Raw genomic sequence first — 12376 nt, 5'->3', positions numbered from 1 at the left:
AGAATGTCCTTTCTGTGCTATATTAAGTGTACCAAGTCTAAAAAGCAAATATGGATGCAGACAAGAGCAAAGGGGATTAAGAAACCAACCTTGAATGGTGCGTTTGAAGAAGGCCTTGCAGGCCTCGCACGATGCCACACCATAGTGGTAGCCGGAAGCAATGTCCCCGCAGACCAGACACAACCTCTTGGGCATGGAATTCAACATGTACTCGCACTTTATCTGTGAATCTTCCCCGATTGTTGACGAGCAGTCCTCGTAGCGCTTTGATCCGGGGCCGCCGGCGGGACCCAAGGGCCCCGCGCCAGAGCCGTAGAGACTCGGGGAGTCTAAACCGTTGGGGTGGCCGTTCATGGTGGACGAATAGGAGCCTGACGCGTCACTGGAGCCGCCGGGGGAGTGATGGTTTAGACTGTCGGTCAGGGAGGCGGGGCTGGATGGCTCGGTTTTTATATACGAGGACGGACAGTTGGACTCTAGGTGGCGCTCCTTACTGGACATTCTGCAGAGAAGCCTGGGGAGAGAATCAGAAAAAAAGACTGGGAATTAATTTAAATGTGGTGCAATTATGATGAAAAGTTGCCTCCTAACCAACCTTGTTGTTCTTCATTCGTTCTGATTGGTTTAAAATGAAATGAAAAATACTGGGCTAACGGCTATTAGAACTCCACTAAGTGAAAATGAAGCAAATCTCTGCAGCTAATTTTTACATCCATTACTCTACGTAATGTAAAAATCCTCCTCCAAATTGTTCCTAAGTTACAAGAACCATAGACTTGTCTAAAATGTCTTGGTTGGATAAAAAAAATTAAGATTCAAAGGGGCCTAAGACCAATCCGGTAATTGATTAATTCATTGATTGCAAGTCGTGTCACTCTGCTTATGTATGCTTCCTCACATGCTACAAAGCTCTTAAAAATCCATCCATCGTTAAGCTTTTTTCACCTCGTTCATTTGACAAAGAGAACATTGGTAGGTTAAAAAAAAAAGAAAGGGAACCACTAGGGGCAGCCTCTGTAGGACAGAGCAGCAGGGAGCCATATGCACTATCACACACTCACTCACACACACACAGGCAGCACATGAGCATGCTTGGGGCCGGTCGCTCATCCGTCACTCGCCAGTCAATAGGAGCTTGTTCAACATGAAGGTAATCAGTAAGCAGCCTCTTTGCTGCTCCATCATCACAAAGACAGCCACACACACACACTCATCCACACCCACAAACACACATTGGTGGCTGAAGAATTTAAGAGCTGCACAGAATACTTGAAAAGACAACAATAACATTTCCTTTCCTGATCAAATCGTTTCCTCTTCTTTTCTCGGTACAAATCTTTGACATACTCTCCAAGGAGAGTGTTGTTAATGCCAATTGCAATTAACAACTATCTTCTGGCTGTCTATTTCTCCCCTTCTCATCTTTTGTCCACTTTACTATCTTTCTGCCTGTCTCCCTATCACCTCCTATTCACTGCCATCTATCTCTTTCTCATGGTCTTTGCATTGCCATGCTCTTTCTCTCACTCTGCCACTAAACCTCACCCTCCTTTCCCTCCTCTCTCTCGTCATTGTTAAAGGCAGAACGCACAAAAGGGGTTTTTAATTAAGGCAGGATGCTGCTAAACGAGGGGCTTCTAAAGTCCAGTCGGCCTGTAAAAGATCCCCGTTCTACTGGGACCCATAAAACACAGACAGTGTCTTGGCGAAGAATGGGCTGCTTGGGAAAAGGAAGGCTCGGGTGGGGGTTGGGGCACACCGAGTGGATATAGACAAGGGAAGCAGGTAGGCTGACTGTCAACCAAAGCGGGAGATGGTCAATATCAGGAAAGAAAATTGGCTAATTAACTAGACATTTTAAATACCTAATGACAATATTTTTTCCCTTGTCTGCTTTGATGCCAATTTTGCCAACTTTGATGCCACATTCCAAAAATATATGGAGTAAAGCCGATACTAAGGGATAAAGATGCAGTCAAAGTATAGACATAAAGCTAATCTTGAAGATTACCAAAATGGCCGCAGAATGGTGAAACATGCCTTAAAGGACTTTGATTTTAACCATCCAATATTTCTCCCTTGCCCCAGTCCTTCTAATTTGGCGGGTCCATTAATGGAAGCTTTGTGCTATCCAGCAATGCTCATAAATCCATTTATCTGATGCTCAGGCAGGCCTTTAGTTAAGGATGAAGGAAAAAGTTTCCGGATGTAAATCAAGACAGGGGAGAGATGTTCTGTATATATACAGGGAAGGTGTTAGAAAGGGTGGCAGATATGAGTGATGGGATGGAGATGGATCACTGATTCATTGGCTGAAGGAAGTGAAAACACAGTGATGACAGAAAAAAAAAGGCAGCAGAGCCATTTAAGCAGATGACGCGATGCTGATGATTTAATCTCGCTCTTTATGCACTTTTGTGCCCCTCCCTTTCCGACGTCAATCCCTCAGAGTGTCATTAAGTGAACGAGTTTAAGTGCCAAAAGATCCCATTTTTTCCCTCTTTTTCTCCTTTCCCCCTCACTCGCACCTTTTCTCTCTGCTTATAAATGAAAAATAATGGCCCTGGAAGGGGGAGGAATCAAAGAAGAATGGGAGGACATGCGAGGAGGTGGAGGAGTGGAGGAAAGAAGATTAAGAAATCAGTCAGTGCACTGTGCCGAGCGAGAGGTTGAATGCATTTATGTATGTATGTTATCAGTATAATTATGTCGCTATGTAGCGGCGGCTCACTGCTGAAAGAGCAATCTTATTGTGCCTGTGTGCTCTCCGGATGAGCGTTAAAAGAGGAGGAAAGGCTTGGCGCTCATCGTTCCTTTATGTTTTTAAGTGTTTCAAAAGATTTCTATAAAGAGGAGAGGTCTGGAGGTGTGCGTTCAAAGACGCAAGCTGAGAATTACCAGATGAGGCCAGCGTGTATCGATGTTTTGCTTTTGTCATTTAAAGGGTTTAGTTTGCGTCATTAATAAATGATCGGGAAAGTGAGCGATCATCAAAATAATAAAACATGTATCCCAAAAATGTCTTAATAATTATCACTTTGGATTGACTCTGTGGGGATGGTAATAATTGAATGTGATCTGTTTGAATTTTCCAACTTTAATCGACACTACATTATATTCACAGATAATACCATGGGGTTGATCAAATAGTTAGTTATGGAGTCCCGCAAGGGTCTGTCCTTGGACCACTTCTTTTCAAATCTTTACGGGCTTCCCATTAGGAAACACTGCACTAATTTCCATTATTAAGGAAAGTTCATTGATCAATGCAACAGATTCTGCCATCCAAATTTCAGGTGACTATATACAGCCAAATTATTGATCTGAATTAATACATTACTAGTATGTGTTTCCCCCCTCCATGTTAGTTTAAGTGAAGATTTAAAGTTTGTATATATTCATGGTTGCGCCTCAAATATCGCTAAGTGTTACGTAATTCCTAAGTTACTTTGACATCATATATTCAGGAGGTTAATTTATCTGTCTTTTAGAATGAGGCAACACACACACACACGCACACACATCAAAACTATAAAGCTGACTGCCTTGCCTTGTCTCCATTCCCTGATCAAGCTGTGTTATTTTCTCCTCCTCGTCTTTCCTCTTGTCTGTTTATCACCCTTCTCTTCTTGAGGGAATGGCAAGTAACAGAGAGAATAGAGTGATGTTTGGAGTAGTGAAAAGGAACGGAGGGGCAGGAGGGAACGAGTGTTTTGTCTCGGTGTCGCGAGTGAAGGTGGTCCAGCAAGCTGTCATTAGAGTGGCGGTCTGATGCAGCGGCCTGACAACTGGCAGAGGCAAACATACAATCATCGTATTAGAGCCACTCTGCCTCACTCTGTCTCTGTGCCGCTCGAGCTCTATTTTTCTGAACACACTCTTTTATTATATGAAATCTGTGGACTGCCACCTCCAAAGTGACTCGGAAAACAACTCCAAACTGTTTGTGAACCACCTCGAGGAACCGGGGAAAAAAATCACCTTGAGCAAGTCAGACCTTTAGTTAAAAAGACCATCTTGAGAAAAATTGCATTTCTTCATTCAGAAATTGTGTGTTGAGAATTGTAGAAGGTGAGCAGGAATGCCAAAAGAAAAAAAATGAGGCTGTGGTGAAAATCACAGCATATCACCTCAATCTCCAGATATCATACAAATGGTACAATGATATGGCTTGGCTGTGAGCAGCATGAGATCTAACACCAGAACAATCTGATTGGTTGCTTGGTAATGTCTTAACATCACTGATTTTGCATTCAATTATTTATCTATTATTATTTATTTTTTATGTATTATACTGCCACCAGGTGGCCAAAGCCCATACACCGGAAGGAGCAGCACAATTACAATTAATTAATCATGATGTATAAACTTTTTTATTATTTATATTTTCTTTAATTATGTTATTAGGCTACTATAATGTTTTATAGTGTGCAATATTATAAGGGCTATTTTTTGGGGGTGGATGCTGGATCGGATTCATCGCATTTTCATTTATTCTAATGGGGGAAGATGTTTTGTGTTTTGCATCGCTCAGCCTTCACACATGAGGGGAAAACATATTTTTGACACATAATGGAATTAGTGACAATGCAATTCCCTCTGTGACACACAAAGCTAGCAGATCAGAGTATAGTCATCTCTCAGTATTCAGATAAGAGATCTTTTGATGCTTAACTGCCATTGTGAGAAAGCACCCCAAGTGAGCCTAAATACTTCCAGTGAACCTTTTGTTTAAACATAACCGTAAGTCGATGAAAGCCACTTGTAGGAAAATACATTTGACAAACATAAGTAGAAAATCCAATCTATACGGAGAAGAAGAGGAGGCATGGAAGGGGGAGGAGGGGGAGGAGCAAGCCAAGGCAAAAGAGGCTGAAGAAAGCATTAGAGGAAGAGACGGCAGAAGTGCTGACAATGTCGCCACCGCAGGCTGGCTAATACCTTTCCATCACACCCAGCATTGTGCTCACCATGCTGATAAGAACACACAGTCCAATAAGCAAAAAAAAAAAAAAAATTGTCACAATTCTATCTGTATGATACTAGCAATGCTTCGGAATGGAAAAGACGGACGGGGGTATGCATTGAATTAAAGAATGGGGTAAGGACAGGAGTCAAAGAAAGTCCTTTTATATTTCCATAGTCAAATGAATAAAATGATTTCATCAATAAGCTGAATTGCCTTTTCAGGGGCTTATGTAGCAGGGTTGCTGAACTGCTTGTCAGCTGCTTAGTTCGATGCGTGAGGGTGCCAGCATGCACAAACAACACGGCCTGCACATGGTGTTTGTTCACAGGGAAGTGTACACTGTACACTGTCTGAAAAGTGTCTCAGTCAAAGTTTCCCATTGGACATGATGTGTTGTGAGACACGATTTTATGTACAAAATTGAGAGTTTATTGAAAAAAAGTATTTACAAAAAATATTTAAATACAAAAAAACCTAAAAGTAGCTTATTAAGATTATTAACAGCATGTACAGCTCAAAAACATGATTTTGGGGGGGGACATCAGTTTAAAAAATGTTTCCAAAGACCCGAAACAAGCATAGTTTTTAAAAATACGTTTAGAAGCATTCTGCAAGCTGACTTCCCTTCCGTAGCTAAATCCGGCTTCACCATATTTGCCTTGAACTGCAGACCTCCAACCACTACTGGGTTTATATTCCATTAGCGATTCTTTAATGTTATCAGGACCTAAACCGTTCCGCAATTTACAGATCAGCACCAGAATTTTAAAATCTATTCTACAGCTGCCTGTGAGCCAGCGCAAAGCCTTTAGGATACAAAATTATTGTGGTCGACAAAATAAATAGCATGGAGTGCCTAAGCTCCAAAGTGTGATATTTCCTATTTCGCAGCAGTCTCAAATGGATCATTTGTCCCCCTCCAAAAAAGTACACCAACATTTTGCCTGTGTGTGTCAATGCATGCTTCTGTTTATTTGTATAGAGTCATAGTGTGTAGATGATTACAGTTGTTACACCGGACAAAAGTGAATAGAGGAAAATAAAATCCAACAGCGAGAGTTGATTCCAACCACTTTCCCTCCCACTGAGCCCACTTTCTATCATCTTTTGGACCTTTTCTTGCTATGTCTGCATCTCATACAAACACACTCTTGCCACGACACATCAAACACACACACCAGGGAGCAGATCAATTGTTACAGTGTTAGGCGTGCAGGAAACCTGTAATTCTCTTCATTGGCTGCAGAGTAAACCCCTGATTACATACAATCAATGCCATAATGGGCAACACGCGTTCCACCCAATGGGCTGTCGGCCAGTGAAGCCAGCACGTGTGGCGCTATTTTTCTGACTGATGAATATCAATCATTACCGATACTACACATTCAAAAAGATACATGGACAAAGGTCACAGTCAAAAATCAATGTTTGTCTATGTTCATTTTTAAGCTAACGAGACTATGCAAGAAACGAGTGGCACGATAAATAAAGCAATGGGATGCATTACTTGCTGTAACCAGCAGAGGTGCTGTTGTTTCAGAAGCACAATGTGAGATGACCTAAAGGGCAACTATACATGCACACAGACCGATGGCACACCTACTTCTGGCATCATTATTCCTTACAACATCGATTGGCAAACAGGCGTTCAAAACATTCATCGAGATTCTCCAAAGAAAAACACCACTGTCTCAAATCGTCTTTCCCCATTGAAATGAACGGATATGCTACAAATGTCTTCCTGCCCCATATTGTGCTCCTTCAGGTATGCACACCTTGGCCAGCAGAAAAAAAATAAAGAGAATTAAAAATATATGAGCATATTGGATCCAAAATACCTGAAAAATATGTTTTTAACATGTTCCTGTATGTGAACAAAAAAATACAATTGTATAGTACACTAGACAGCCACACACAAACACAGACGCAGGTAGACGCCACCCAGTGCATTTGTGATGAAGGCTAAGACTTACAAGAGCCCCACTAGTGGGGCTATTAGGATGCATCCTGGGGTTTGTAAAGTTTACACACCCACATTCTCCACAAGTGAATGGATGAGCAGTCGGGGGGTGTGCGCACACACGCAGGGCAAGCTCAGCCAAACGCTATTGATTAGGAATTATGAGCTTTTCTAACAGCAGCCAGCAACTGAGGAATTTTGAGTTTATCGTCGCACGGTGCACATGTTAAAAGCGCTACCACTGAGGAGGCTTTCTTCAACATTCCAAATCAAGACATTCCCCTTCTTTGTGCATGAGTGTAGTAAAAGATGAGCTGGATTTGACGGCCGGTGTGTGTGTGTCAACACATGAGCAGGGGGAGCTTGTTTGGTGTTCAAACGTTGTCAGATGAGAATCATAATGATTTAGGTCATTTTCTGGTGAGCGCCAGCTGATAAATGTGTTGCTGTCTGCTGCTATCTTTGTCACCCCATACACCTCCCCTCTCTCTTTCTCTCTACCCCCCCACTATCTATTCCTTGGTAACCCCTCCTTCTCTGTTTTTTTTTTTTTATTAGCTGTGTCATTGTGTTCATGAGAGTGGTTGTCCACTGTGAGAACAGTGTTGAAAACCTCAAAAATACTCACAGGCATATATTTTTTACCTACTGTGAAAATAATGACCATTATTAATATTACAGCTTACTGAATACCTGAGAGTAACTATGACTTTTACTCATCTGTGTCTGTATGATTACAGAGGGAACTCTAGAAGGAGCCGCACAATGAATTGGATTGAAGGATGAAAACGGATGCCCAAACTGTTAATTAACTCCAATTATTTTCTCACTTTGTTTTTATAACTTACAATACTATAGAGTGCTATTTTTAAAACACCAAAAAATCAAACATTTGTTGATTAGATTTGGAAAGGCTGGAACAGTTTACTGGGATTTCCATTCATTTCAATAGGGAAAGATGATTTGGGATACGTGTGCTTTGAGTTACGAACACCGTCGTGAAAAGGATTAAGCTTGCATGTCCCAAAAAATATCTGTAAGTGATTTAAATGAGTAGTGACTTGATCCAACGTGTTATGTGCACGCCTTCAGATGACGGTGGAAGAAAATGTGCATACATAAAAGGATGGAAATTGGCTGGTGCTTTTAGAAAAGAAAGGTCAATGATCAAGGTTAGTGTTCATCTCCTGTGCGCACGCATGTGAGTGTGTTCAAAGTGTTATCAACAAGTATTTGTGGAGCAACAGCCTTTTTTTTCCCCCACATACTTCTCGTGACATTTCTCTTCCCGCTACCTCACACTTGGACAGATAGAGAGTTGAGTAACAGATGAAATTGCACAGAAGTATAATAAAAATAAGCACTTTAAAAAAAACAAAATATCCTGAATCGGATTAAAAGCACATATTTTTATTAAGCAGATGGTGAAAGAGGATTTCCACTCTAGTAAATATGACAGGGCTTTCAAATGGGAGACAGGAGGGAGCGTGAGGGCAGGATGTGGAGAAGCGACAAGGAGGAAATGTGGAGGCAAAGGAGAGAGAAAGGCCGTAAAAGCCGGGGAGCGGAGTGCGCGTAGTAAAAACGGGAGTACATTTGAGGCAATGAGGAGGGGAGGGGGCGAGTGCAGAAGAGGATAAGTAGAAATGGAGGCGAGGAGACACAAGTGAGCTGAATTCTTTAAGCAGATCAGATTGGAGGAAATTGGGCTGTCACGACAGGATTGCCATGATTTACACCTATCCATCACGCTCGATGACGACCAGAAGAACGATGGACAATAAGGCACGCCGGCCCGAAAACGTCAAAATCCTGCCTAAATATTCACCCTCTCCCTCCAGCCACCCTGTTTCTATACTAATAATTTCAACAGGCATACTTTTGGAATAGGGGGGAAGCGGGAGTACCTGGAGAAATTTGGATTCTATTCCGTTTTGGTCAGTCCTACTCTTTGTGTCCACCATTCAAGTCCTGCCAGCCACTTGTGTGTGGCTTGTTCTGGTGTCGCCCACAAATGTATTTATTTATTTATTCATTTATTTTTATCTTTTTTACAGGTGCATTTTTTGCGGGAGGATATTTCTCTCAATTTCTCTGTGATTAATGTATGACTCCTAATTGAAAGTTTTCTGATGTTCTTAAGATTGTCTAAGGTCTCTACTTGATGCCATTCAAAATATCAATATCATTAATCAATATGAACAGCTGTGCTCATGAAGGTGAAGAACGTAAGGTGAAAGAAGAAAATGTCCACCAGTGACCACCATCCAGTGCCCGCAGCACATTTTATGGTCATATTCTGCTGACATTCCTCCTCCTCTCTGCCCCTGATCTTGCTGCTTTTACCTCCCTTGCACTCTCACCTCCCCCCTTCCTCCCCCCTCCCTCCTCTCACTTTGGCCCATGCACCTTCAAGCTTGGTGTCCGGACCATCTGTTAAGGAATCTAATTCACATCCACTCATAATCAGGTTTGGAGAGCCCGCTGCCACTGTCTGCTGCATCTGTGCTTACGTTTTGTAGGGAGGAATATACGTTGACTTCTGACCTCCACTCTGTATGTTTGTTTCTGTATAAGCGCGTGTGTGTGTGTGTGTGTGTATATGTGTGTGTGTATGTGTGTGTGAGCGGAGGTGAAGGGGGGTGGAAGTTAATGAGAGGTGAGTGTCTGAAAGTCTGTCTCTCTCTTTCTCCCTCTCGCTCTCTCTCTGCCCCGCCAGTAATCCTCTTCTATAAATCTGCAATCCAATCAGCGTTGTCCACAGACACACACAAACGCACGCTCACACAAACACACACTCGCATGCGCGCATGCATGCTCGCGGAGCTGTTGTGAGGCCCATCTGTGTGTTAAGGCAATCTGCTTTATCATTATGATTACATTGGGCTCAGTTTACAGCAAGTCAATGTGTGTATGGTGTGTGTATGTGTGTTGGCGTTTGCGTGCATGTGTGTGTGCCATTGGTGCGTGGCTGGCTGACATTAATCACATTCCCATGGTTTGATGGCCTAAATAAAATGGGGAATAATATTGTTGTCGTCCAATGAAAACAGAAGAACTCCAAACACAAATTAAACATATCTGCCGAATTACCTTGCAACTTTATGGCACCATCTGAAAATATGGCAGAACAAAACTCAACAAAAATAAAAATGAATAAAATATGCAAGAAGTATTCATTTTTCATTAATAAAGTAAAACATTGTCTTTCTAAAAGTGTGACGTGAATTGTAATATCTACAATCTATAAGTCTTATAAACTATTTCACATGAGTTTGAATTTCATTCCGTGGGCACAGCAATTGCAGTGTGCACATGTGTGTGTGCACATGGGTGTGTGCGTGTGTGTGTATTGTAAACAGTGTAAATAAATCCCATCAACACAGTTGGAGTCCGCACACCGTGAGTGCTCATGAGATCCGATGCTGACCTTCTGCTCGCGTGTGAATGTGATGATCATCAAACATTTTCTTTTTGATAGCCTCTGGCAATAACACAAATTATTTAATATTGGGAATAAGTACATCATTTACTTTATCTGTGGTTTCTGGGTTCAGATACAGTTTTTAGAAATTTGATTACCTTATGTTGCTGCATATGAAGGGCAATAAATTAAAACGGCTTATCAAATGCTTTGAGGGCGTTTGCCAGAATAGTGTAAATATTGTGATGGATAGCATCCAGTTGTATCTAATGACGTGTCTTATTATGCAAAATATCTTTTGAGTACAATATGAAAATAAAGATAAAACAAAATGTTTTTTCTGTCTAAGGCAATTGTGTCACACACACACTCACTCACAGGTACACACTGGCGGACACATACACATACACACAAAGAGGGTGCATGGAGCGGTCCCCTCCATGATTGGCCGAGAGACTGCGTGAGAAAGGCTCGGCAGACCTCTAATTGGCTTGACCCAGACTAACCCTGAAATCCTATTGGCCTAAGACTTCCAGTCTCCACACGAAACACACACACAGATGCACACAGACACACACAGACAGACACACACACACACACACACACACACACACATGCACTGACACACGCTTAAAACTGAAGGGCTACGAAAGTTCCGGCCTGATAATACAGTCGTTTATCTATAGCGCGGCAAAAGCTTATAAATGAATTTAACAATAACTGACATTCATTCATTCATTAATTCATTCATTCGTTCGTTCGTTAGTTAGTTTGTTCATTCGTTCGTTCTTTTATTCATTCATTCATCCAATTTCCAAACTGCTAATCCTCGTACCATGAAAAAAATAATCACACTTACACCCCATGAGGCTTTTGGTAGACTAGCAATGAAGACAATAAGCTGCATTTTCATGTCATACATGTTTGCATAAATCCCACGACTCAATAAAAACATAAAATGCTAATTAGGAGTAAATCGCATACTTACAATGAGAATACGGCGTGTCTACGGCTTGGCCACACAAACTCAGAATGATTAAAAGACTGAACAAGTGAGAGACGTCAGGCAGCGAGAGAGGAAGAGGAATGTGCTCGCTGTGTTTAGACATGAAACAAGTTGCGTATTTACAGTTGTGCTTCTAAATATGGAAAGTTTCAGTTTACTTGGTTGGTGTTAGTTAAAGTTTCTTTTAAGGCTTAGTTCTATTATTGTCTTGTCCTTGAGCCTAAAAATTAAGAGCACAATGTCGTACGTTATGTAAATATGTACCATTACAAGAATAATGAAGCTGTGTTTAATAGTTAATTGTAGACTTTATCGCAACATTACGTTTTACACTATAGAGGATTTTATATTTCTAGTGCCATCATTTAGATTTGTATCAAAGTTAACAAAATGCTTGCGGGTTCAAAGAAAATTGATGGTCAGATGGGTGGAACCATTATGATTTTGCCGAGCAGATTGTTAATACTAAATTCCTGAACCTGCACCTCTAAAAGACAAAAATCATTTTTCTCCTTTATACTGCTAATCTTGCAGGATATTTCAGAAAAGTTCCAGGACAGGTGCAACCAAAGATTTATTTCAAACTCAAACTACTAGTTATCCCCTTCAATGTGGGCCAGACTAACATGTGGCTGCTTCATTATGACAACGTGCCTGCTCATAATGCACTGAGCATCTGACAGTTCCTTGCCGAGAAGTCTGCCATTGTGCGGGAAAAACCTCTCTACTCACCCACACTGTATGATTTCATTTAAATGTTTTGCTCAATCTCAAGATCATGGGGGAGGGTGATCAAAAAGACCTGTTTTGAAATATCAAGTTGGCCATAATGACAGAGCTGAAGAGGATCCAGGAAGAAGCCTTCCAGGATGGAATGACAATTTGGCAGAAATGCTGGCAAAGTGTGTTTGACTTCAAGGAGATTACGTCAAAGGGGAAAACCTTTAGCTTGGATTTGAAAAATATCAGTCCTGGAACATTTCTCTTTGTCCAACCAAGTACTATGCCAAGTGTTAT

At 41.5% G+C, this 12376-nt stretch overlaps 1 protein-coding gene across 10 annotated transcripts in view; it reads right to left on the bottom strand.

Moving 5' to 3' along the window:
- esrrga (estrogen-related receptor gamma a) overlaps positions 1–12376 on the bottom strand; it is a 139664-nt gene that overhangs the window by 37446 nt on the left and 89842 nt on the right. For 9 of the 10 annotated variants that reach the window (XM_088371529.1, XM_088371530.1, XM_088371531.1 and 6 more), the window contains one exon: positions 90–514. In XM_088371529.1, coding sequence (XP_088227655.1) covers positions 90–514 — 425 coding nt within the window. Of the gene's footprint in view, positions 1–89; positions 515–11341; positions 11430–12376 lie in introns of those variants that run through there. The other variant, XM_088371534.1, reaches the window with a different exon arrangement.

Source organism: Syngnathus floridae, chromosome 3, assembly GCF_059516105.1.
Source record: "Syngnathus floridae isolate MCC-2025c chromosome 3, RoL_Sflo_1.0, whole genome shotgun sequence".
NCBI classification, from domain to species: domain Eukaryota; kingdom Metazoa; phylum Chordata; class Actinopteri; order Syngnathiformes; family Syngnathidae; genus Syngnathus; species Syngnathus floridae.
The sequence above is the reverse complement of the archived record's forward strand: the minus strand, read 5'-3'. Positions and strand labels throughout refer to the sequence as shown.